The sequence below is a fragment of the Artemia sp. Qi Xiang Cuo genome, chromosome 15 (genome assembly GCF_049724085.1).
Source record: "Artemia sp. Qi Xiang Cuo chromosome 15, ASM4972408v1, whole genome shotgun sequence".
Taxonomy (NCBI): Eukaryota; Metazoa; Arthropoda; class Branchiopoda; order Anostraca; family Artemiidae; genus Artemia; species Artemia sp. Qi Xiang Cuo.
In genome coordinates this window covers 2424343-2449268 of record NC_142808.1, presented here as the reverse complement: position 1 = coordinate 2449268, position 24926 = coordinate 2424343, and the positions used below count along the sequence as shown (strand labels likewise).

At 34.7% G+C, this 24926-nt stretch overlaps 1 protein-coding gene across 2 annotated transcripts in view; it reads right to left on the bottom strand.

The window, feature by feature from the left end:
• Positions 1-24926, bottom strand: part of Kdm5 (Lysine demethylase 5) — a 125849-nt gene that overhangs the window by 34934 nt on the left and 65989 nt on the right. For both annotated transcript variants that reach the window (XM_089101639.1, XM_089101640.1), the window contains 8 exons: positions 21914-22068; positions 16846-16973; positions 15533-15727; positions 13208-13389; positions 11602-11723; positions 9061-9211; positions 5377-5650; positions 1187-1422 (listed from right to left, as the gene is read on the bottom strand). In XM_089101639.1, coding sequence (XP_088957765.1) covers positions 1187-1422; positions 5377-5650; positions 9061-9211; positions 11602-11723; positions 13208-13389; positions 15533-15727; positions 16846-16973; positions 21914-22068 — 1443 coding nt within the window. The remainder of the gene's footprint in view (positions 1-1186; positions 1423-5376; positions 5651-9060; positions 9212-11601; positions 11724-13207; positions 13390-15532; positions 15728-16845; positions 16974-21913; positions 22069-24926) is intronic.

Sequence of the window (24926 nt, the reverse complement as noted above, 5' to 3'; positions counted from 1 at the left end):
GGGGACAAGAGGGATTCACATCCGGATAGTCATGGGGCATGGGATATATGATAATTTTTTTCTCCACGTTATTGGGGGGGGGGGGGGGGGGCAAGTGCACCCCCCCCCCACAAAAAAAGACGTCCCTGAATACAAATAAACAAGATACAAGAAGCTGCGTGTGGCGGGAAAAATCACAAAAAAAACAATCCCCCAAAATCCAATAGGTTACCTATGAAATAAAGATAAATAAATACTTAGAAAAGAAACCAACTTAAAAAATCACCAAAAAAAAACAATCCCCCAAAATCCAACAGGTTACCTATGAAATAAAGATAAATAAATTCTTAAAAAAGAATACTTTTCGTTTTTAATGAAGCAATAAAAACTATTGAAATAATGTTTAGGTTGACCGAAGACAAAATATATTTAGATCGTAGGTCGTCGCAGATTTTTACATAAATTTTTCTTAAAAAGACTGGTGTTTTTTAATAAATTGTAGCCTTCGATTTCCCACTTCTAGAATATTATTTTTGGTGCAATTGTTGACCAGCCAACTATCCATAGGTTTTTAACTATTCAGCTTTCTTTTTTTTTATGAACATTATTGCTTATTGAAAGTTATTACTTAATGTATTTTTTAAAGAACTTCAAAACAAGGGGAAAGTATGATAAGAAGAGAGCAAAAAAGTGAGGGAGCAAAATAAGAGAGAAGGAAGCAATGGTTTTTAATGTTAGATTCTCCCCCCCCCTCCCACAAAAGAATTTTTATTGAAAGTAAGTTTCCTAAATACTGCCAGAATTTTTTTTTTTTATTTAATCAACCCCAAGCGCATCTACGAGACCACGCTGACAGGTTTGCCTTCCCGGAAATAAGGACGAAACACACACTTACGGCGGACACCCTAACCTTCTTAAGGTTAGGAACGTTACCATCTAAGGCCTCCTAAGCGTCTTAAGGTCTTCAAAGGTTAGGATTAGGAGACCCTAACCTTCTCATAAAACCAGAATAGCTCCAGCTTAAAAATAAATAATGATAAGTAAAAAAAAATGGGAAATAAAATTTAAAAGAGAACATTAAAAAGAGGAATTGATTCTTCCAATCTTCATCTGAAAAAAGCGACAAATTCCCACGCTTTCATGGACAAATCCTCTCTTCTAGCCGATTCTAGTCACACTATTTACAATAAATCTTTAAGGTACATACCGCGTTTTCATCACTTCTCTGGCCCTTGTTTCATATTCTTCAGCGTCTAATACTAATTTTTGCAATTCTTCGATGGCCTTTTCTATAGCTGGATGGCCAGGTAGGTAAGTACTCTTATCTAGGAGATTAGAAAGGTCCTCAAGGGTGACTAGAGGCGCCGACTCTTCGTCGTCTTTGTCCATATTCAAATGAAGAATATCAGCCCGATATTCTAACCAAGCAGCTTGTTTTCCAAGCTATTAGAAAACATTTTCTTTTATATTATTAAAATATAATTATAGAGAAGAGAGAAAAACAAAAGTAATTTGGGTACTTGTTAATAAAACGAAACACACACAAGAATTAGGCTCAGGTTCAAGTTGAGAAAACTGGTTTCATAGCGAAAAAGATAAGTGAGGAGTGAAAGAATGCATCGGACTTGTATAATTTGGGTTATATATTTCCACATTAGGCAGTAGGGGGGGGGGGGTAGTGTATGATAGGGGCGATGTCCGAATACTTTACCTCAACCCCCCCCCCCTAATGTGCGAATATACAGCCCAAATTATATTATTATATAAACTAAAGCTGATATGAAGGTTGTATTTCATTAGGATTAACCTAACCTCACTTCTTGGGTGTTTCGTTTCATTAGCAAGTACCGAAATTTGCACTGAAGCGATGAAACAGAAAAACACCAACTTATTTTTGAAGGCAAATGTGGCATCCAACAAGACTAAATTTCATTTTAAGTGAAATTCTGAAATGAGTTGAATCCATAGAGGTGCAGAAGGAGGAGTCTTTACACATTTACTCCCCCTCCCCAACGAAATATAAAGATTTTTACGATCTTCCACACAGTTCATAGATTTGCCATGCCGTTCTCTAATCTCTTACAATTTCTTCAATTTTTTGTTAGTTTCCAAATTTCAAGTTTTTAGTGATTTTGAGAGATAAATTCCTTTTAACTTGCTTTGCCTTTTGTTCTTTGATTAAATTCGGAAATGATAAGATAAGGATTATTCAAACTAGTGTTATTTGGTTGAAATATAAAAACTTCCTCTCTTTGACATACGTTTTTTTTTTTTTTCTAGACTCAAATCCCCTTTTTCAAATATTTTTTTTTTTTAAATCAAGATTCTTAAAATGTTTCCAATTGTTTTCTACATCCAGTAACAACAACCTATTTTATAGCGGAACAATTGCAAAATAAGCAAATTTTTAATGTCATAGGTGAGTGGGTGACCCAGGTGAGGGGGTGGGGTCAGGAAAGAACAAAACGTAGTTACTTTGGTCAGATTTGATCTCGTGGGATTGGGAGCAAAACACGAAAACGGTGATTTTCTAGGATAACGTTTTCTCTTCTTGCTGGGAGGGGGGCTTCAGATTAATATCAAGAAGGCTGACTTCCTAAAGTTTGCAATTCGAAGAATATACACCCGTCTAAAAAGGTGCTTTTCTAGGATAATGCTTTCTCTTCTGGCTTGGGGAGGGGGGGGGGGGGCTTCAGATTAATATCGAGGAGGCTGACTTCATAAAGTTTGGAATTCGAAGAATATACAGCCGTCTAGATATAAAACAACGGAAGGCTGTTGCTTCTGGACTGACTGACAAAATTTGAAACAATTAGCAAATCAAACTTTATATGTAAAACGTCATATCTAAATAAAAAACTATATGTAAAACGAAAAAGCTAGTTAATAATAATAAAACGACTGTATTTTCAAAGGCTCTACATGGTCATGCCGATCAGTGGCAGTTCTTGTCATAATACGGCTCTAGCCATGCAAAACATCGTCAATCGCAGCGCAAATTATACATTGATTCAAAATATCACAGATTCAAACTAGACAGAGCCAAACGAATAAAAAGAATATAAAATAAAGAAAATAAATATATAAAATTATTGAGGAGTGGGTGGAGAATCAAAAATCTTGACGAACGAGAGAATAAAACTACTTGCGTACTACATATACTGTGCTGGTACCGGCTGAATAAACATGATAACAAATCATGATTACAAATCAAACTTGATATGTAAAACGTCATAACTAAGTCAAACGTCATAGCTAAATCAAACGTCACGTTTACTAAAGTACCACAAGAAGACAAACCCAATTTTTTACATAAGCAAATATTACTAAAGTGATAAACTCTAAATCTGTGGGTTCATTCGAACAAAAAACTGCAAAAAAAACTGTAGAAATTGTAATTCGAATCTGACTTCGAGTCAATATTTACCGAAAAAATATACTATACATTCACCATTTACGTGGAACAGTTGTGTAACTAATTAAGAGCAGGCTATATTCGTGTAATTCGCTTTTATCTTTCACTAAGAATAATTTCAAGTTCATTCCCATTTTTGATTAAAAAAAGTAGGCTCAATCTCACAATTTTCTGCAGTAATAAAAAAAAGGAAATTAAAATCGTTTCCAACAACAGAAAAATTGTGTTTTAGTTTCTTTTTCTACTTCTTGTTTGGATTATTATGGAGACGCTCTCGCACAATCTCATCGCCGGAGTCCCATTCTAGGCCTCGGGTGGGGCCCGGAATGGGATTGGTGCTATATAGATTATATAGAACTGTGCTGTATAGATTATAATCTCTTATTGCATTTTGTTTTAGTTTCTTTTTCTTCTTCTACTTCTTGTATGAATTATTATGGAGACGCTCTCGCACAATCTCATCGCCGGAATCCCATTCCGGGCCCCGGGTCGTCAACTGTGCTTAGACTCCGGGTCCCGCGCAACCAAGGTGATATCAAACCCACAGCGCCACTACAGGATATTGTATAGTTTTTTCCAATCAACTTATTTCTGTCATCTAGTTTGAAGTAGTTTTCTTCTCTACATATTAACACAGAAGGAGATCAAAAAGCTCATCACTTCTATACTGATTATTGACTTCTACCTGGTTTAACTGGTTGCCTCTCTCTGGTCAAAAAAAGGGCCCCGCGAATAATTATCAAAGACGGCAAGGTTCCATATTTTTTTCTTCTAAAAAAAAGGCCAGGTTAGAAACACTTGAGTGGAGGAGTTATGTTATGCCTCCAATTCGCAAAAAGTAATAGCAAAACCTCGCTCGGAAACATTTTCTCCAAAAGACACCCCCCTCCCCAGATTCAGCCCACCTCGGGCTGCTTCTGAACCAGTTCCTATCTTGACCCTCATTCAGTGCTTTACTTCCAGATATGAAAAAAGCCTGTCCTATTCATTAAAGAAAAATAAACAAAATGTAGAGGCAAATCATACGAAAAATATAAGAAATTATTGTAGAATTCAAAGTAATCCTGATATTTAGGGGTAACCAGGAGGGGGACATGGACCATAAATCCTTTTTTTGGGGATTGCTTCAAAATTATAAAATTTTAGGGCAGTATTAAATTGTTTATTATTTAATTACATGTTTATTACATGTAATAAACGCAGTAATTACATGTGTTTATTATTCATATATATTTTTCTTATTGACTCCCTAATTCCTGTACTACATGTACATGTAGTACAGTAATACTACTAATAGTAGTTACATGTAGTAATACTACATGTAACTACTACATGTACTACAACTATACCTTTCTATGGTCCCTCCCTATCAAAATATACTTGGGCATAACATTTCTGTATATTTTATTTATGAAACTAATATTGTTTTTTGTGATTTTGCTGATATGAAACAGATGCATAACAGATGGCATTAGTGACTTCTATTATCTCCATTCGGCAGCCTCTGAGGCTTTCGAATACCTCTGAGGTCTCTGACAGCCTCTGAGGTCCCGCTAGTTTCCCTTTTATTATTTGGTACTGGTACTGTCCAAGTTTCTTATTTGTTGGCTTCTTTTGTTCCTTCATTTTTTTTCTTTTTTTAATATCCCTTAAAAAATTACATGTGTTTATTATTCATATATATGTTTCTTATTGACTCCCAAATTTCAATTCGAATTGATATTTTTTTTAACAAATACATTATTTTATCATTTTTCTATAAACGGAAAAAAAACAAGTTGCAGAACAAAAACCTGACTTTTCTATGTTTTTCTATAAGCTTTTGATTGCATAGTTTTCATTTCCTTTTTTCCACAAAATCCCCTTTTTGTAGATACCACGTTTTGGGAGAGGAAAAACAAGGTGGTATTAACTGTGAAGTATGAATTTGTGGGTTTTGATCTCTTACAGCACTTTGTTGTAGCCTCTTTCAATCAACTTACCTCTTTCAATCTAGACAAGTCTTCAACAACTATATCAAATGATTCAACGTCCTTAATGCATTGATCAATTTCAGACGTGGCTGGGAACTTGGCGTCACAACTTCCGGCAATGGACAGGAGTTGGTTAGCTCTCTCTTGAATTTCATTGCCTTTGGCTATTAATGCAAGAACTGATTGCTCATCATCCCCATAATGACATGGTAAAAGGGAAGCTTGCTCATAAAATATTTTCAATTCCTCCAACGTTAATTTTGTCTTCAATTGCTGCTCACTCCTAAACAAAAGAGGAATTGAAAAACATTAACATACATACATATATATATATATACACGTGTATTTAAAAGACAATATACACAAAAAGACAGAGAAAAATTGCACAAATCAACAATAGCACTCAACACTTTGAAATTATAACTTTCATGCCTCTAAAATATTCTCAATAAACCTTTCCACTGCAACAATTAGCTCCCTAGAAGAGGACTCCAAGATACCTGGGAGCCGTGGTGTATCCCCCCCCCAAAAAAAAGGTATTCCTTAAATTCTCATAACTTTGGCATTTATTCAGAAAATGTTTCAGGTCATCCCCATACTCATACCATAACATAAATACATTGTATACATAAAAACTACTTTCAATTTTAAATTCTTTCAAAAAAGAGAAAGAGAGAGAGGAAGAAAACGAGAGCTTTTGTAAAAAAAGAGACCTCCTATTCAAAATGGTCCCATTCCTAAAGAGAAGGGAGATTGACAACCATTTAGAATCCTCCAAAGAACGAGAGAGATAGAGGAAGGAAAAGGGAGGTTTGACACAAGAGACCTCCTCGTAAAGTATTTCTGATTCCTGCAACATTAATTTTGTCTTTAGTTATTCCTCGCTCCAAAAGAGAAGGCATATTGACAGTCTTTACAGAAATGCATTCCATACAATAAAATTAATTTCAATTTTAATTCTGACGAAAAAATAAAAAGAGAGAGAAATCAAAAAGGGGGTTATGGCATAAGAGAGACCTGCTCATAAAATGGTCCAATTTATCCCAATATTAATACTATCTTTAATTGCTCCTTGTTCCTAAAGAAAAGGGGGATTAACAGCCTTTACAGGAATGCATTACATACATGAAAGCTACCCTCCATTTTAATTTCCATCAAAACCCCCCCCCCCCCCCCCCCCAAAAAAAAGAAAAAGATACGTTTTCCAAAAAAGAGACTTGCTCATAAAATAGTCCAAAATCCTCAAACATTAATTTCTCTTTAATTACTCCTCACTCCTACAGAGATGGGAGAATCTCCCCCTCTCTTTAGTCTCTAGAGAAATGAATTTTCTATTTTAATCCTCCCGAAAAAATAAAGAGAGAAAGCCAAAAGGGGGTTTGGCCCTAAGACAGACCTGCTCATAAATGGTACAGTTCATCCCAATGTTTATTTTATCTTTGATTACTTCTCACTTTTAAAGAGAAGAGGGGATTAACAACCTTTACAGGAATATATCACACACATCAAAACCAAATTCCATTTCAATCTCCCCCCCCCCAAAAAAAAAGAGAAAGACATTTCCCATAAGAGAAGCTTACCCATAAAATACTTTCAGCTAGTCCAATGAGAATTTTGTCTTACATTGCCAATCAGTTCCAAAATGAGGGAAGATACAAAATTTTTATTGGAATTTTAATGCATGTGTGAGCTTTCCTTTTTTTTCTTTAATCTTTTCGAAAGAAGAGAAAGAGAGACAAATTTTAATACGCCCTCCAAGAATAGTCCAAGCCCCTCCCCCTCATTATAAAGATAAAAATGCCAGTCTATTAGCGCACATTCTTCGCATCTTCAAGACCCCAAACCCCCCCCCCTCCCACATGAACTGAACACCCATCCCCTAAGGGTCGGACATACGCGCGTCAATGTAAGGTAGGATTCCTCTCTCAGATGTGGAGCTGCACCACCTTAATAAACAATAGCACAAGGATTGGTAAGTAGTTAAAGAGTAAAGGAGGAGGAAGAAGTGGATCGATAATGGTCAGGAGTATTTCCAAAATTTACCAAGAAATTCAATGGCCAAAAAAAGTAGAACGTATTATTTAATAATGAGGCAGAGCTGTGCCCTTAAAGAGAGGGACATAAAAAAAAAAAAAAAAAGAAAAAACATATAAAGGAAAAACAAAAAAAGAAGAGAAGCTGAAACGGGGCTAATAGAAAACTATAATTTATATAAAAGTCAAATACATTGCTTTTAAAGATAATAAAAAAAGAAGAGAAATAAAAAAGAACGAAAGAGATAAAATAAAAAGCACAAAAAGTAAAACATCACTTTTCAAGATTAATTTACTAGACTTTATATAAAGGTCAAATACATTGTTCTTCAAGATAGTAAAAAAAGAAGAGAAAAAAAAGAGACAAAGTAAAAAGCACAAAAAGTAAAACATCGCTTTTCAAGATTAATAAAAAAAATAAACAAAAAAATAAGAGAAAAATAAGATTGAAAAAAAGAAAAAAGGGAGAAAGTATGGTAACAGCGAGGCTGAATATAACAAAGGTTATATGTGCGGATAAAACAGACTGTCCCAAGAAACGTTATGTGCAAGGGTCAAACATTTGTTACTCGAGATGAAAAAATAAAAAAAGAAGAAAAAAGAGAGACAAATGGGACAATAAAAGAAAAGAAACGAATTCAAAAACGAAGAAAAATTTTGGAAAGCAAGTATCAAAGAAATGTTATGCACAAGGGTCAAACATATTGTTCTTCAAGATAAAAAAAAAAGAAAGAAAGAAAGAAAATGGAAAAAAAGGAGAGAAATATTGGAAGAAAAAAATAACAGAGTGGATATATCAAGGAAACTTTATATACAATGGTCAATCATACTGTTTTTAAAAACTCAAAAAAAAAGAGAGAAAATAGAAACAAGTAAGGAAGAAACAAAATTAAGAAGGCTAAAGTATCAAAGAAACTGCTATGCCACGGGTCAACCATGTTGTTTATCAATACAAAAAAAAAGAAGATGAAAACCAGAATAGAAAAAAGGGGAAAAAGGGAGGAAACTATTAGAAAGCTAAATAAACGGACTAAATATATCAAATAAACAGTATATGCAAGGATCAACTATTGTTTTTCAAAATTAAACAGAACAAAAAAAAAGAAAGGAGAAAAAAAGGGAGGAATAAAAGAAAGAGGACGCAGGAGAGAATAAAAGATATAAGAACTGGAAATATCAAAGAAAGTTTATATGCTCAGGCGAACCATACTGATCTTCAACAGGAAATAAAGAATAAAAGAGAGAAAAATAATCAAATTAAGATAGAAATAGTTGAGTTAATGCCTATGGTAAAGGCAAAAGGTAAAGGATAAGGATACGACATTGGACTTTACAGTCCCTACCAGAGGTGCTGGCTTCCATTTCATGGCTCTTCAGGCAGAATGTGCAATGGAGGTTTGGGGGCAAGCCTTCCTGTGCTTTCACACACCCTTCCTGTTTACCTTCCCCAGATTTCTCCAGATATTTAGAGCTGGGTCGACTCTGGCTGGGCTCAGAGAGTCACGCCACTGAACCCGTTCCAAACCAAATAACCAGCGACGCCAGGACTCAAACCCCCTCCTCTCGGACAAAGAATTTCAAATCTAGCGTGCTAACCACTCGTATTAATGTGACATATTACTGAGCAGAAAAACATGCAAATTTGGAATTGGTAGCTTACGGTATGTCAGAGACTAATGTCGCTAATTGCTTGAAAACTTTAGCACATTTTTCAACTTGCAATAGTTGTTGTCTACAATTTTGTACATCTTCAGTTTCTGGAAATTTCTTAGCCTTTACCTCGTCAACAAGTGAAGTGAACTCCAACAGACCTAAAAAAGAACAAGATAACACGCTCCTAAAAACTGAAAGATAAAAATTTTCTCTAAAAACGGGAAGACGGAGAAATAAGCGACTTAACCCTGAAAACATAAACGCCTAATTTAGGGTATTAGAGTGGAGAGGAGGGGGGGGGGGGGCAAAGGAGGAATATTTCAATAAATATTCATAGAATCAAATCTCTTCTCTATTTAAGGTAATTAGTTTTTATTACATAGTTTTAAAGTAAGTAGTTAAACTATTTAAAGTAATTGGTTAAACTTTTTTAAAGTAATTAATAAACAAAAATTTCTGTAATTACCAATTACAATTCCAATTACTAATACCAATTCCTGAAAATGTTTGAAAGTTTACCTAGCTCAACTACTTTCTTGGTCTGGAAAGCATCTCCCTAGATTCTCCCTTGTTTTCCCAAGGCGCATACAAAGGGATTTACTATTGAATAAATAATGTCGTATTTCTTTTATTAGGGGATAATTTTTCTTTCCACTTATCTGTCGATATTTACAACGAAAATGATTATTATCTAGATAGAGCTTCGAACAACGAATCAACGGACTGTATATCACGTCTGGAACGTTCCACTTTAAGGAACATTATAAATTATTTAATCAATACATTGTTTCACTACGTCTAGTTGACATACTTAAACTTCGTTTCTCGTCAGCTATTCGAGGTGTCTAGAATAAGTGTCAAAATATTCAGTTAACAATGTTGAGTCTTGTAGAGCCTCAGGGCGGGTCTTGTCGAGTCTGTACCGTGGAAGGATGGCGACCAGTGAGTCAATTGTTTAGTTGCAGAGGGTATATAAAATAGTCAAATATATAAAAGAAATGATAAAAATGTACAAAAACTACCGTTTGGACTACTTCAATATTTACTTTAAATCGGTCTAAAAATAGCCGTCAGTATAACGAATAGGACGAACTAAGAAAGTTGCAACTTCCTACGCTAAATATCGCATTGATTCAGGACAACAGGTATATTACTGTTGAAATGATAGCTGAAGAAATAGATGCACGGGTTTGAGTTTCCTTAGCAATATTGAGAATAAGCTGCAGTAGAAGAAAATTTCTACCAGACAGGTCCCCAGATAACTTAAAAACAAGAGGGATTCTGAGACGACTTGGCCTATATACTTTCCCAAAAGAAACAAACCTGGAAAACAAAACAATAAAAAAGACCTAAAACTAAACAAACAATATCAAAACTAAACAATAACAATAGGAAGATTAAACAATAAATTTGGAAAATTTAAACAATAGGAAGACAAAACAACAAACAGAAATCTGGTTTCAAATCAGTCAATAACAGAAATTCAGTCAACGAGGTATGCTCTGAGAATATTCGCGGATGTCCACAAAAATAGACCAGGTTTCAAATCAGCCAACAGTTGATTTGATCAGTCAACAAGAAAAATTGAACGAGAGAGCTTTTTAGAAAACTTACAAACGAGCACAGAAGACGCTAGGCAGGGCTGTATCAAGGGGGGGGCAACGGATTTTAACCTCCCACTGAAATGTCTGTCCAATTTGTAAAAAAGCAACAAAAATGCATATAAACAAATTTTCGATATTACATTTTATGGTTTTTTTCCAACCCCTCGGAAGGGCGTATCTTACACTTTTCACTAACTCGTTCACAAGCTAGTAGAAACCGCAAATGAAAAATAGAAATAGAGCAAGTAACTAGTGCTTTCACTACCACCGCATTGTTTGAAGTTTCCCTTAATTATTCATGGTTTCCTCAAATTATTCAGGGTTTCCTCAAATTTTTTCATCAGATAATCCAGTTCTCCAAAATCTCCCCAAAAAATAAAATGAGTTGCATTTTGTGTTAATTACGTTAATACGTTGTATGTTTTAATTTTCGTTAATTACGTTAACATTAATTCATCCTTTTACGAAATATTTTGAGAGGATTCCGGAAAGCCAAATTTTCTTGTAAAAAATTTGGAAAAATTTTGGGAAATTCCCAAATTTTCTTTTGGGAAAATTCAGGAAGCCTCCGAAAAACTCAAACATTAATTTCTCTTTAATTACTCCTCACTCCTACAGAGATGGGAGAATCTCCCCCTCTCTTTAGTCTCAAATTGTTCAGGGTTTCCTCAAATTATTCAGGGTTTCCTCAAATTTTTTCATAAGATAATCCAGTTCTCCAAAATCTCACCAAAAAATAAAACGAGTTGCTTTTTTTTTAAGAATTTGTTTATGGTTTAATGCAGTTAAGAATTTTTATTTTCGCATCTAATATTTTTTTACTTAAGCAGAAATGATGGTAGAAATTAAGGAAAATAGAATATAGTGTAAAACTTATTGTTCACAGATTTATCACCACTGTTTTCTAAACATGTCTTAAAAAGAGAAAAGAAAAAAAGACTGACTTAATTTTGGTATTTTCTTCTGACACAAATCCAAGTATTTTTGAGTCCAGATTGCAAAAGATTTGGCACGTTTTTCAACTTTTTCCATCATCTCCGGAAATTCATCTAACTTGTACCGGTATCTGTAAAATAATGCAAAAAGTGAAAATGGGAGAAGAAAAATCTGATAAAATATGCATCAAATAAATACGTATATGAAAATTACACAAACGAGCATGAATAAAAGAAGCAAAACGCAAAACCACAGTATAATTATATAATATTATAGATGCAACCAAAATAAAATGAATGAATTAAACTTAATTGCTAAAACAAATCGCTACTCATAACTTACACTAACATTAACAGAACTCAACGACGACGATACGGCTATTTGAAGTGTAATTTCGTTTTCTCCTCAACAGGCACGTACGGAAGGGTTTGCTCGGGGGCGGGGAGCGGGAATACTAAAAAAATCATTGAATCGATAATTCAAGAGCTCAGAAATTCAACCTCCCTCCTTTCAACCTGCGCAAGTTCCTGTTCCACAATTCAAAACCTACTGATTTTCGTTTAACAGCAGTAATATATGTCAAGGAACCAATTTAAAACATACCAGGGTTACCAATCCAGGATTGGAAAATAAAATAATTTCTAAAATGGTATTTTAGTTAAGAATAATAGTATATGGGCATCTAATGAATTAGTTTGGTTTTCGAAAATAAACGTTTAGTACAACAACAGTCATTTTTGCGCCCAGGTCTAACCCTCCAACAGGGAGGGGGAGGGGGCAGAGCTTCTCTATACAATTGAAATTAACTATCAAAACCTGCTTTCTGTAGAAAGTCAATCCATCACCTCATGAGGGGAGCGATCTTAATAAATTTTAACGAATTGCTACCTGATTTATGCCGAATTTTCCGCAAAAATCAAGAATTTTGCTAAATTTCAATCGATTTTGCAAAATTTTACCAGTTCCCAAAAAATCTGGGGGGGGGAGCACCTCATGAGAGGGGGAGAGGACTAGGAAGAGAGTAGCCTTTTAGGAACAATTTTACCTGAAATCAAGTTTCTTCATACTAATCACAGGGCAACCCCCCCCCCCCACGAGTTCAGGCAAGATGGCAGTAGAAATGAAAAATATATAGCTGGAATATATGAAATTTTTTTCTGTTTCTCTTTCAAATCAACCCCAAACAGTAGGCTGTACAAAAAGTGTGCTTCAATCCCACTTTCTATGGCTATTAGAGAAAGGTTGAGATGGCTAGTGCAATAAGGCTGCGGATGAAGAGTGACAGATTACCGAAGATTGTCCTTTTCGGCCAACCGTCTTGGGCTAAAGGAAAAGCAGGTCGTCCGGGTTGGGGTGGAAGGATGTCGTAAAGAAAGATGAAAATTTTGAGGGAAATAGAAACTTCCTAGCAGGTTGTAAAGAGGGAGGCTTTCCATAGGTTGGGTTTGGAGGAAGAGCGTACGTAGCTGTGTTGGCCCCAGACGGCTTTGTGCTGCTGTTAGTTATTATTAGTTGCAGTAGTATAGTTCAAGTTTGCACCGTGTTTTTGTCTGTAATTCGTGTCAGTGTTTTTTGTCAGTAATCCTATTGCTCATTGGAGGAAAAGAAGCTTACTTGAGTCTATGATTATCAGAAGGACAATGGCAGAGCGTTTTGAAATGCTTGAGGCAGGTTAGTTTGCAGGGGTCGCATGAACAGGCCACAGCTGAGAGGTAGCAGGTAGTTTTGCAGACATCACACTGGCGTTCGTCATCCGGGAGCAGCTCGAATTGGACAAATTCACTATCTTTGACTCCCTACAAAAAAGCCAAATAAACAAATTAAATTAAATAGTAGCCAAGCTATATTGCATCTAAATATGAAGAGTTATTTATAACTTTAGACTTTAAAGCAAAACCCTGTCGTAAAGCAGATACATTGTATTAAATATTTCAGGTGCACTAACATGAAGCTCCCAACAAGTACAACAACACTAAAACTGTACAACTTGTACAACACTGTTGTACAACTGTACAACAACACTGGGACAACAAATTCTGGAAATCATATGAAAATATAAAAAAAGTGATGGGAAAGTGAAAAAAAACGATATTTCGAATACATGGGAAAATTAATTGGACGGCCATTTCAACCAAAAATTGAATAGCTGCAAATAGAGGTCCTTAGAAATTAATATTCAAGTCCCCACCTTGGTTAATTTTTTCAAGATATATATATATATATATATATATATATATATATATATATATATATATATATATATATATATATATATATATATATATATATATATATATATATATATATATGTATATATATATATATATATATATATATATATATATATATATATATATATATATATATATATATATATATATATATATATATATATAGTTGTTTAAATCTCCACTTAACCAATCCTTCTTTTTTGGTTTAGCAGTCTTTAAGCTAGAGATGCTGAAACAGATTTGACTCTAATGATGGCCCATCTCCTCTACCCTGTATGAAGCCACTATTCACACATACATAATGTGGTTAGCACTCGGACTGACAGAAAATGAGGAAATGCAAGGAAGGTAGCTTTTCCACGTAATTTCTTCTTAAATGAACTCTTAAGTAGCAAGACAAAGAGCATGGAGGAGGGAAGAAGGGGAGAAAGGGGGAGGGGAGAAGGAACCTAAAACGTTAACAAAAAGACATCTTTCAAATGGATATTCACTTGCTAGAAGATTAATAGGTTAAGCGATTAAACTTAGAAGGTGAGAAGACTCTTAAAAGATTAAACCTGTCATAAAAAAAAAAAAAAAAAAAAAAAAAAAAAAAAAAAAAAAAAAAACCTTCTTAGTAAGCATAAACATATATGCAATTAATTTTAACTTTCACTATTTTGCTACCCATAAGTAATTAGTTTTTTACTTGGATATTTAGCTAACTTAGGTATTTAGCTATAATTCAATTAGAGACAATAAAAGCAAAGGTGCCCAAATCAATTTTTACGAAGGGGGTGGGGGAGACTGATGATATTTTTTAGACAGAAATGTGTCACATCGCTCCCATCTTGGTATTCTATGGGGTTGAGGAGGGGGCACTGTATTCTTCCGAATACAATTTTATTTTTACATACTATTCTACACATTAAATCATTTAAAAATTTACAGACGTAACGATAAAAATTATCGTTTTAGATTTTCCTTATTCATTTAACCAATAAAATCAAAATAGTCAATATTTTATAGCGATAGTTAAAATTTTTTTTAATATTTAAATATTTGGATAAAAACTGAATAACTATTACTAAATACTTGAAATTAGGGAGGGATTGTTTTTTCAGTTTTCTTTATACCTTCGACAAAATAACATGAATTGTCGTTTTAGCTTCATCAAATATCTGAATTTTCATCATTGAATAAAATTACTAATAGAAATATTGAATATTTGGAATTATAAAAAAGAATATACCTACAATTTCAACTGACAATATCGAGGGGCTTAAATAGGCGAATTAAAGAGAAAATGTAAGAATGTATGTGAAAAATAGCAAAAGATTGGTTAAAAGGGAACAAGAAAATAACAGACCTAAGCACACACAACAAGGAAAATATCCTTTATAGTTCTGAGATTTCAAGGAGTTGGTATGTCTTAAGCAGAATTGCCACCACGGTTAGTTCCTAAAGTGCCAACTGTGCCCAAATTTGCGCGGTGCTACAGACAAAAAAGTGTCTGTAATAATGCTAAAATAGTACTTTCGAGTTACAGGTGGCAGCCCTGAGTATGTGCTACAGTGCTAGACATAATGAAGTAGTGCTAAAATAACACTTTCATGCTACACGTGGCAACCTTGGTCATGAAAAAGACCCTTGCCTCCTCAAACCTGTCAGTTATATACACACAGAACCGGGACCCAATGAACCACTTGTCAGAACAAAAAATACATACCCATTGTTCTAGTGATTTCCTCAGATCAGTTTCTGTTTCAATCATTCGCTTAATATCCTTAAGACATGCGCCGGCCACTGACAAATCCAAATCATCAGCCTTTGCTGCCATGTTGCAAACTAGCTCATCATGAGAGAATACGCAATACCTTCGAACTGAGGAGTAATGATCGATGGAGTTTCGGCCCCATTCAAGCTGCAGAACAGACAAAGAATCATTTGATGCGATGCCATAGTAAAATTTTATTTATCAGAACAGTTAAATTTTAATTATGAAATTGTTTAAAATACGTACCAAAGGAAAAACGGTTTTTTCGGCGGGAGGGGGAAGATTTATGTAAACTTCTTAGGACTGAGCAATAGTTATCAATGGAATTTCGGCCCCATTCAAGCTGCAGAACAGAGAGGGAATTATTTGTAGCAAAGTCACAGTCATGTTTTGTCTCTCAAGATAAGTAGACTTTAATTACGAAATTGATTAAATACAAACTTTAGTAAAACGCAAACTTTAGTATAAATATATATATATTTATATATATATATATATATATATATATATATATATATATATATATATATATATATATATATATATATATATATATATATATATATATATATATATATATATATATATATATATATATATATATATATATATATATATATATATATATATATATATATATATATATATATATATATATAATATATATATATATATATATATATATATATATATATATATATATATATATATATATATATATATATATATATATATATATATATATATATATATATATATATATATATATATATATATATATATATATATGTGTGTGTGTGTGTGTTTGTGTGTGTGTGTGTGTGTGTATTTGTGAAGCAAAGAAGCAAAATTGACTATTGCTTAGACTTAGCTAGAATTTTAGCATCTCGCATTAGCGGTCTTACAAAATTTTGATATCTTTGACCGTTCGTCCCACTGCTCGTTATTCCAATTTTAAAAAATACCGCAATCGTGATCAACCCTCAAAACAGTCAACTGTTTAAATAATGGTATAACCTAAGGACATGTCAAATTTATGGATTAGCCAGGCAATTTTCTAAAACTCTTCTTTTTCCCTGGACTATTATTCTTGGAAGGAAGAAATGGCACAAATTACAGTAGAAACTGAGATGATCATCTCTGAGAGGGGGAGAGAGGGCGATAGAGGGGGAAGATGAGAAAGAGAAAGATTCGTAAACTTATACAAATAGTTCAAAAAATTTGCATAGGAAAATTTTATGCTTTAAAAAGATAAATATAGTTACCCATTCTGGCAAGCAAAAATTTACAGCTTCGGCGAAATTATATCCTTGATTAAATCCAGAATGGTATGACCTCGGAAATGTTATCACGAATTCTCCAGCCTGTTGATCAGTTCGGAAAATGGGCACACCTAAATAGAAACAAAACAATTACGTCGCTGGGAATGCATATCTATTAAGATAAACATCAGAAACCACTCAATCAATTCTTATATGGAATTATATTTCCCATGATGTCCTTCATTGCCAATTCCCTTGCGATCTGTTTTGTTCTTTTTTCTTAACATTTCTATCTTTGATGATTTTTTTTTTTTTGAATACATAAATTATCCTTTACCCCAGCAAACTAGACATTGGGTCAACAACATTTCCCCTTTTTGTACGTTTGTGGGCAAGTACTTTTAGATTTGTAATTTCGTAGCACTGAATTTGTTAAAAAACAGAATATTTCAAAGAAAAAAATTGTTCCTCTACATCAACAAATTTTCTAGACAAAGGTAGCTAAACGACATACCCTTGAAAAAGAGGGCAATATTTAATTAAAATAGGAATATTTTTTAATTTTATTTGGTAAGATACTTTTTAGAGCATTATTTTCGTTAACAAAATAGACATGCTTCTGGTCCTCCTCCTCTCGATTCAACCCTATTGTAAATTATCCGTGATTTCTAAATTATCATAGAAATTCTCAAGGTCATCTTTTTATTCTTAGCCTCTTTCCTCCTCGTTCTACCCTATTTAAAGCCTCTTCTTAAAGTACTCCTCAGGATAACCTCTAGACGATTTTGGGTGATTTCTAAATTCTTGTGGCAATTATCATGGTCGTCTTTTCATTCTTAGCCTCTTTCCTCCTCGTTCTACCCTATTTAAAGCCTCTTCATAAAGTATTCCTCAGGATAACCTCTAGGCAATTTAGGGTAATTTCTAAATTCTTGTGGCAATTATCATGGTCATCTTTTCTTCTTAGCCTCTTTCCTCCTCATTCTAACCTATTTAAAGCCTCTTCATAAAGCACTCCTCAGGATAAACTCTAGACGATTTAGGGTAATTTCTAAATTCTTGTGGCAATTATCATGGTCGTCTTTTCATTCTTTGCCTCTTCCTCCTCATTCTAACCAATGTAAAGCCTCTTCACAAAGCAGTCCTCGGGATAAACTCTAGACAATTTAGGGTAATTTCTAAATTCTTGTGGCAATTATCATGGTCGTCTTTTCCTTCTTAGCCTCTTTCCTCCTCATTCTAACCTATTTAAAGCCTCTTCACAAAGCACTCCTCAGGATAACCTCTAGACTATTTAGGGTTATTTCTAAATTCTTGTGGCAATTATCATGGTCGTTTTTTCATTATTAGCCTCTTTCCTCCTCATTATAACCTATTTAAAGCCTCGTCACAAAGCACACCTCGGGATAAACTCTAGACGATTTAGGGTAATTTCTAAATTCTTTTGGCAATTATCATGGTCGTCTTTTCATTCCTAGGCTCTTTCCTCCTCATTCTAACCTATTTAAAGCCTCTTCACAAAGCACTCCTCAGGATAACCTCTAGACTATTTAGGGTAATTTCTAAATTCTTGTGGCAATTATCATGGGCGTCTTTTCATTCCTAGGCTCTTTCCTCCTCATTCTAACCTATTTAAAGCCTCTTCAAAAAGCACTCCTCAGGATAACCTCTAGACAATTTAGGGTAATTTCTAAATTCTTGTGGCAAGTATCATGGGCGTCTTTTCATTCCTAGGCTCTTTCCTCCTCATTCTAACCTATTTAAAGCCTCTTCATAAAGCACTCCTCAGGATAACCTCTAGACAATTTAGGGTAATTTCTAAATTCTTGTGGCAATTATCATGGTCGTTTTTTCATTCTTAGCCTCTTTCCTCCTCATTCTAACCTATGTAAAGCCTCTTCACAAAGCAGTCCTCGGGATAACCTCTAGACAATTTAGGGTAATTTCTAAATTCTTGTGGCAATTATCATGGTCGTCTTTTCATTCTTAGCCTCTTTCCTCCTCATTCTAACCTATTTAAAGCCTCTTCACAAAGCACTCCTCAGGATAACCTCTAGACAATTTAGGGTAATTTCTAAATTCTTGTGGCAATTATCATGGTCGTTTTTTCATTGGTTGCCTCTTTCCTCCACATTCTAACCTATTTAAAGCCTCTTAACAAAGCACTCCTCAGGATAACCTCTAGACAAATTAGGGTAATTTCTAAATTCTTGTGGCAATTATCATGGGCGTCTTTTCATTCCTAGGCTCTTTCCTCCTCATTCTAACCTATTTAAAGCCTCTTCAAAAAGCACTCCTCAGGATAACCTCTAGACAATTTAGAGTAATTTCTAAATTCTTGTGGCAATTATCATGGGCGTCTTTTCATTCCTAGGCTCTTTCCTCCTCATTCTAACCTATTTAAAGCCTCTTCACAAAGCACTCCTCAGGATAACCTCTAGACAATTTAGGGTAATTTCTAAATTCTTGTGGCAATTATCATGGGCGTCTTTTCATTCCTAGGCTCTTTCCTCCTCATTCTAACCTATTTAAAGCCTCTTCACAAAGCACTCCTCAGGATAACCTCTAGACAATTTAGAGTAATTTCTAAATTGTTGTGGCAATTATCATGGGCGTCTTTTCATTCCTAGGCTCTTTCCTCCTCATTCTAACCTATTTAAAGCCTCTTCATAAAGCACTCCTCAGGATAACCTCTAGACAATTTAGAGTAATTTCTAAATTCTTGTGGCAATTATCATGGGCGTCTTTTCATTCCTAGGCTCTTTCCTCCTCATTCTAACCTATTTAAAGCCTCTTCACAAAGCACTCCTCAGGATAACCTCTAGACAATTTAGGGTAATTTCTAAATTCTTGTGGCAATTATCATGGGCGTCTTTTCATTTCTAGGCTCTTTCCTCCTCATTCTAACCTATTTAAAGCCTCTTCATAAAGCACTCCTCAGGATAACCTCTAGACAATTTAGGGTAATTTCTAAATTGTTGTGGCAATTATCATGGGCGTCTTTTCATTCCTAGGCTCTTTCCTCCTCATTCTAACCTATTTAAAGCCTCTTCAAAAAGCACTCCTCAGGATAACCTCTATACAATTTAGGGTAATTTCTAAATTATTATGGTAATTCTCATGGTCGTCTTTTCATTCTTTGCCTCTTCCTCCTCATTCTAACCAATGTAAAGCCTCTTCAAAAAGCAGTCCTCGGGATAACCTCTAGACAATTTAGGGTAATTTCTAAATTCTTGTGGCAATTATCATGGTCGTCTTTTCCTTCTTAGCCTCTTTCCTCCTCATTCTAACCTATTTAAAGCCTCTTCACAAAGCACTCCTCAGGATAACCTCTAGACAATTTAGGGTGATTTCTAAATTCTTGTGTCAATTATCATGGTCGTTTTTTCCTTATTAGGCTCTTTCCTCCTCATTCTAAACAATTTAAATCCTCTTCACAAAGCACTCCTCAGGATAAACTCTAGACAATTTAGGGTAATTTCTAAATTCTTGTGGCAATTATCATGGTCGTCTTTTCATTCTTAGCCTCTTTCCTCCTCATTCTAACCAATTTAAAGCCTCTTCACAAAGCACTCCTCAGGATAACCTCTAGACAATTTAGGGTAATTTCTAAATTCTTGTGGCAATTATCATGGTCGTGTTTTCATTCCTAGCCTCTTTCCTCCTCATTCTAACATATTTAAAGCCTCTTCACAAAGCACTCCTCAGGATAACCTCTAGACAATTTAGGGTTATTTCTAAATTCTTGTGGCAATTATCATGGTCGTCTTTTCATTCCTAGGCTCTTTCCTCCTCATTCTAACCTATTTAAAGCCTCTTCACAAAGCACTCCTCAGGATAACCTCTAGACGATTTAGGGTGATTTCTAAATTCTTGTGGCAATTATCATGGTCGTTTTTTCATTCTTAGCCTCTTTCCTCCTCATTCTAACCTATTTAAAGCCTCTTCACAAAGCACTCCTCAGGATAACCTCTAGACTATTTAGGGTTATTTCTAAATTCTTGTGGCAATTATCATGGTCGTGTTTTCGTTCTTAGGCTCTGTCCAACTCAATCTAACCTATTTAAAGCCTCTTCACAAAGCACTCCTCAGGATAACCTCTAGACAATTTAGGGTAATTTATAAATTCTTGTGGCAATTATCATGGGCGTCTTTTCATTCCTAGGCTCTTTCCTCCTCATTCTAACCTATTTAAAGCCTCTTCACAAAGCACTCCTCAGGATAACCTCTAGACGATTTAGGGTGATTTCTAAATTCTTGTGGCAATTATCATGGTCGTGTTTTCATTCATAGGCTCTTTCCTCCTCATTGTAACCTATTTAAAGCCTCTTCACAAAGCACTCCTCAGGATAACCTCTAGACAATTTAGGGTAATTTCTAAATTCTTGTGGCAATTATCATGGGCGTCTTTTCATTCCTAGGCTCTTTCCTCCTCATTCTAACCTATTTAAAGCCTCTTCACAAAGCACTCCTCAGGATAACCTCCTAGACAATTTAGGGTAATTTCTAAATTCTTGTGGCAATTATCATGGGCGTCTTTTCATTCCTAGGCTCTTTCCTCCTCATTCTAACCTATTTAAAGCCTCTTCATAAAGCACTCCTCGGGATAACCTCTAGACAATTTAGAGTAATTTCTAAATTCTTGTGGCAATTATCATGGTCGTCTTTTCATTCTTTGCCTCTTCCTCCTCATTCTAACCTATTTAAAGCCTCTTCAAAAAGCAGTCCTCGGGATAACCTCTAGACAATTTAGGGTAATTTCTAAATTCTTGTGGCAATTATCATGGTCGTCTTTTCATTCTTTGCCTCTTCCTCCTCATTCTAACCTATTTAAATCCTCTTCATAAAGCACTCCTCAGCATAACCCCTAAACGATTTTGGCTGATTTCTAAATTATTATGGTAATTCTCATGGTCGTCTTTTCATTCTTAGCCTCTTCCTTCCTTGTTCTACCTTTTCATTCTCTAGGCCTATTTTTGCTAAGAAAATACCCTAAAAAACAGATCTATCCCTAAATGTTATAACCCCAAACAGACAGATCTGAACTTGAAAAACAAAAAGCTTGACTCACCTTTGTCAATCAAATTGTTAGGGTTAACCTGAGTCACAAGTTGGTGCAACAAGTCTGGCTGATTTGTAAACAGTTCTGGTGCCAGTTTCTTCACGGATTCTTCAAAAATCTCAGCTTCGCCACCAGGAACACCGTACCATGTTTTTGGCTCACCCCTAACGAAAAATATTGAGTGAGCATAAATCAAAACTCTTGTACAAAGGACAGATTAAAGCAAGTTATTTGAGTAATGGCAATTGGATAAAAAAGGAGCCTTGTATTGTACCGAATGAGAGAAACTTAACATGGAGTCATTGATGTAAATGATGTCTTGACACACCTGCAGGAGCTTACTTCGGGAAGTGAGGGGCGGGGGTAAAAATAGAGGAATACGAGATAAGTCGAAAAAAAAAAAAAAAAACAGGAAAAAGTGCAATAAATGAAATTTGTCTAAGACAACTAATTACAATAACTGGGCAGGGGGAAGCAGTGGATGTTTGACAAAGATACATTTGAGAAATCGAAGGGGGGATCAAGGGGATGTGTCGTCCATTTGACTTTGCTGATTGTCTCTACGGGCTTATACACGCATTTTTGGAGCTTCTATGCATGGCCTCTGGTGATCCCAGAGGCCTTCCTTTGGAATCAAATTCGCTGAAGATTCTTCCGTTAATAAAACCTAAGAGATCAAGTAAGTAATACATTAAAAGCCTCGTTTAATCTTAGATATAAAATTGCGAGAATAATACTGTTGTGCCTTATTGTTACTGTTACTATACTGTTACTGTTGTAGTAAGCGAGATAAGTAATCGATTGGGCAATAAGAAAGAATTTAAAGAACATTGAAACTTTATGGGAGGGGGTAAAGAGAGAAGCTCTGAATAGGTTGGGCGTAGCTATGGGGTCTGGGTGCCTTAGGTGGCTTGGTGGTGCAGTTAGTAGTAGCAATAAGAGTGATAATCTTTGAAAGTCAAAATTCGAAAGCCAAAATGAGAAAAAACACGATTCAAAAACACTAATAGAAAAAAAACGAAGCATGAGTGAGCCGAAAAAACATTAGATATTGGTCGTTTCGAAGGCATACAATTGGTTCCCCCCTCCATTTGATCTTTTTGATTTTTAAAGCATCTTTTATACGAACCCCACATTTTTCTTTTGCAACCACACCTAAGATATTCTAAGATATAATTCTCTATACCATGAATCTATACCATCTATACCAGGAAGAATCTATACCATGGCCAAACAGACTATTTCATATTCATCTCAGCTTTAAGTGCTTCAATACTAAAATACTGTGGGGGGAAAACTATTAATCTTGGGTGATTTCCGTACGAAGGATCAAGTGAAACAAAGGAACAAAAGTAAAAAGCTAATAAGATTAAAGCATACTAGGTTTAACCGATTTCAATATTAAATATAATTAGAAAGAAGAAAAAATGACTAAAATACGAAAACAGAAAAAGCGGAGAGTTAAAAAATAAAGGTTTCCAGTCTTGTTGTTTCAAAAAAGAGCATTAATTGCTGACTAAAAATAAGAAAAAAAGAATATTAAAAAAAAGAAAAAAATCAGGAAAGCCATGAAAGGAAAATATATCTTGTGTTTTCAACCTGAAAAATGGATTTATTGACCAAAAGCTTCCTGAAAATAAGAGCAGAAATAATAGTTTTAATATTCACCATAGAAAGCTTCAAAAGCAAGATTCCAGATAGACATAACGTAGTTCAAAAATGTACAAACAATAGGAGGGGGACAAGAGTCCAACCTAGGGTCTAAAAATGGTTAGAACAGGGTAAGACTGTATTCATGGTTACAAAAGTAGAAGAGGAAATGAAACAAAATATATGCTTAATTAATTAGTTCTGCATAATATATACTTAATTAATTATATGCTTAATGATATGCTTAATTGATTGACTGATATGACTTAAATGGATATCATTTAGTGAAATTAATTAATATGCTCCACTGATGTGCCAAAATAAAAACATCGAGAAACATACCAACATAATTAACATGCTCCATAGAAATTCCACTGATGTGCCAACGAAATGTTGAGGAACATACCGACATAATTAATATGCTCCATAGATGTGCCAACGAAACGTCAAGAAAAATACCCACATTATTAATATGCTTCACAGGTGTTCCACTGATGAATCAACGAAACTTCGAGAAACACACCGACATAATTGATATGCTCCACAGATGTGCCAACAAAACATCGAGAAGCATACCAACATAATCGATATGCTCAACAAATGTTCCATTGATGTACCAACGAAATGTTGAGGAACACACCGATATAATTGATATCTTCCACAGATGTTTCATTTATGAGCCAACAAAACGTTGAGAAACATACCAACAGAGTGGATATGCTCCAAAGACGTTCCACTGATGTGCCAATGAAATATCTAGAAACATACCAACATAGTTGATATGCTCCACAGATGTTCCATTTATGAGCCAACGAAACGTCGAGAAATATACCAACATAATTGATATGCTCTACAGACGTTCCACTGATGTGCCAACGAAACATCGAGAAACATACAAACATCGTTGATATGCTCCACAGATCTTCCATTTATGAACCAACAAAACGTCAAGAAATATACCAACATAATTAATATGCCCCACAGACGTTCCACTGATATGCTCCACAGATGTGCCAACAAAACATCGAGAAGCATACCAACATGATTGATATGCTCAACAAATGTTCCACTGATGTACCAATGAAATGTTTAGGAACACACCGAAATAATTGATATCTTCCACAGATGATTCATTTATGAGCCAACAAAACGTCGAGAAACATACCAACAGAGTGGATATGCTCCAAAGACGTTCCACTGAAATATCGAGAAACATACCAACATAGTTGATATGCTCCACAGATGTTCCATTTATGAGCCAACGAAACGTCGAGAAATATACCAACATAATTGATATGCTCTACAGACGTTCCACTGATATGCCAACGAAACATCGAGAAACATACCAACATCGTTGATATGCTCCACAGAT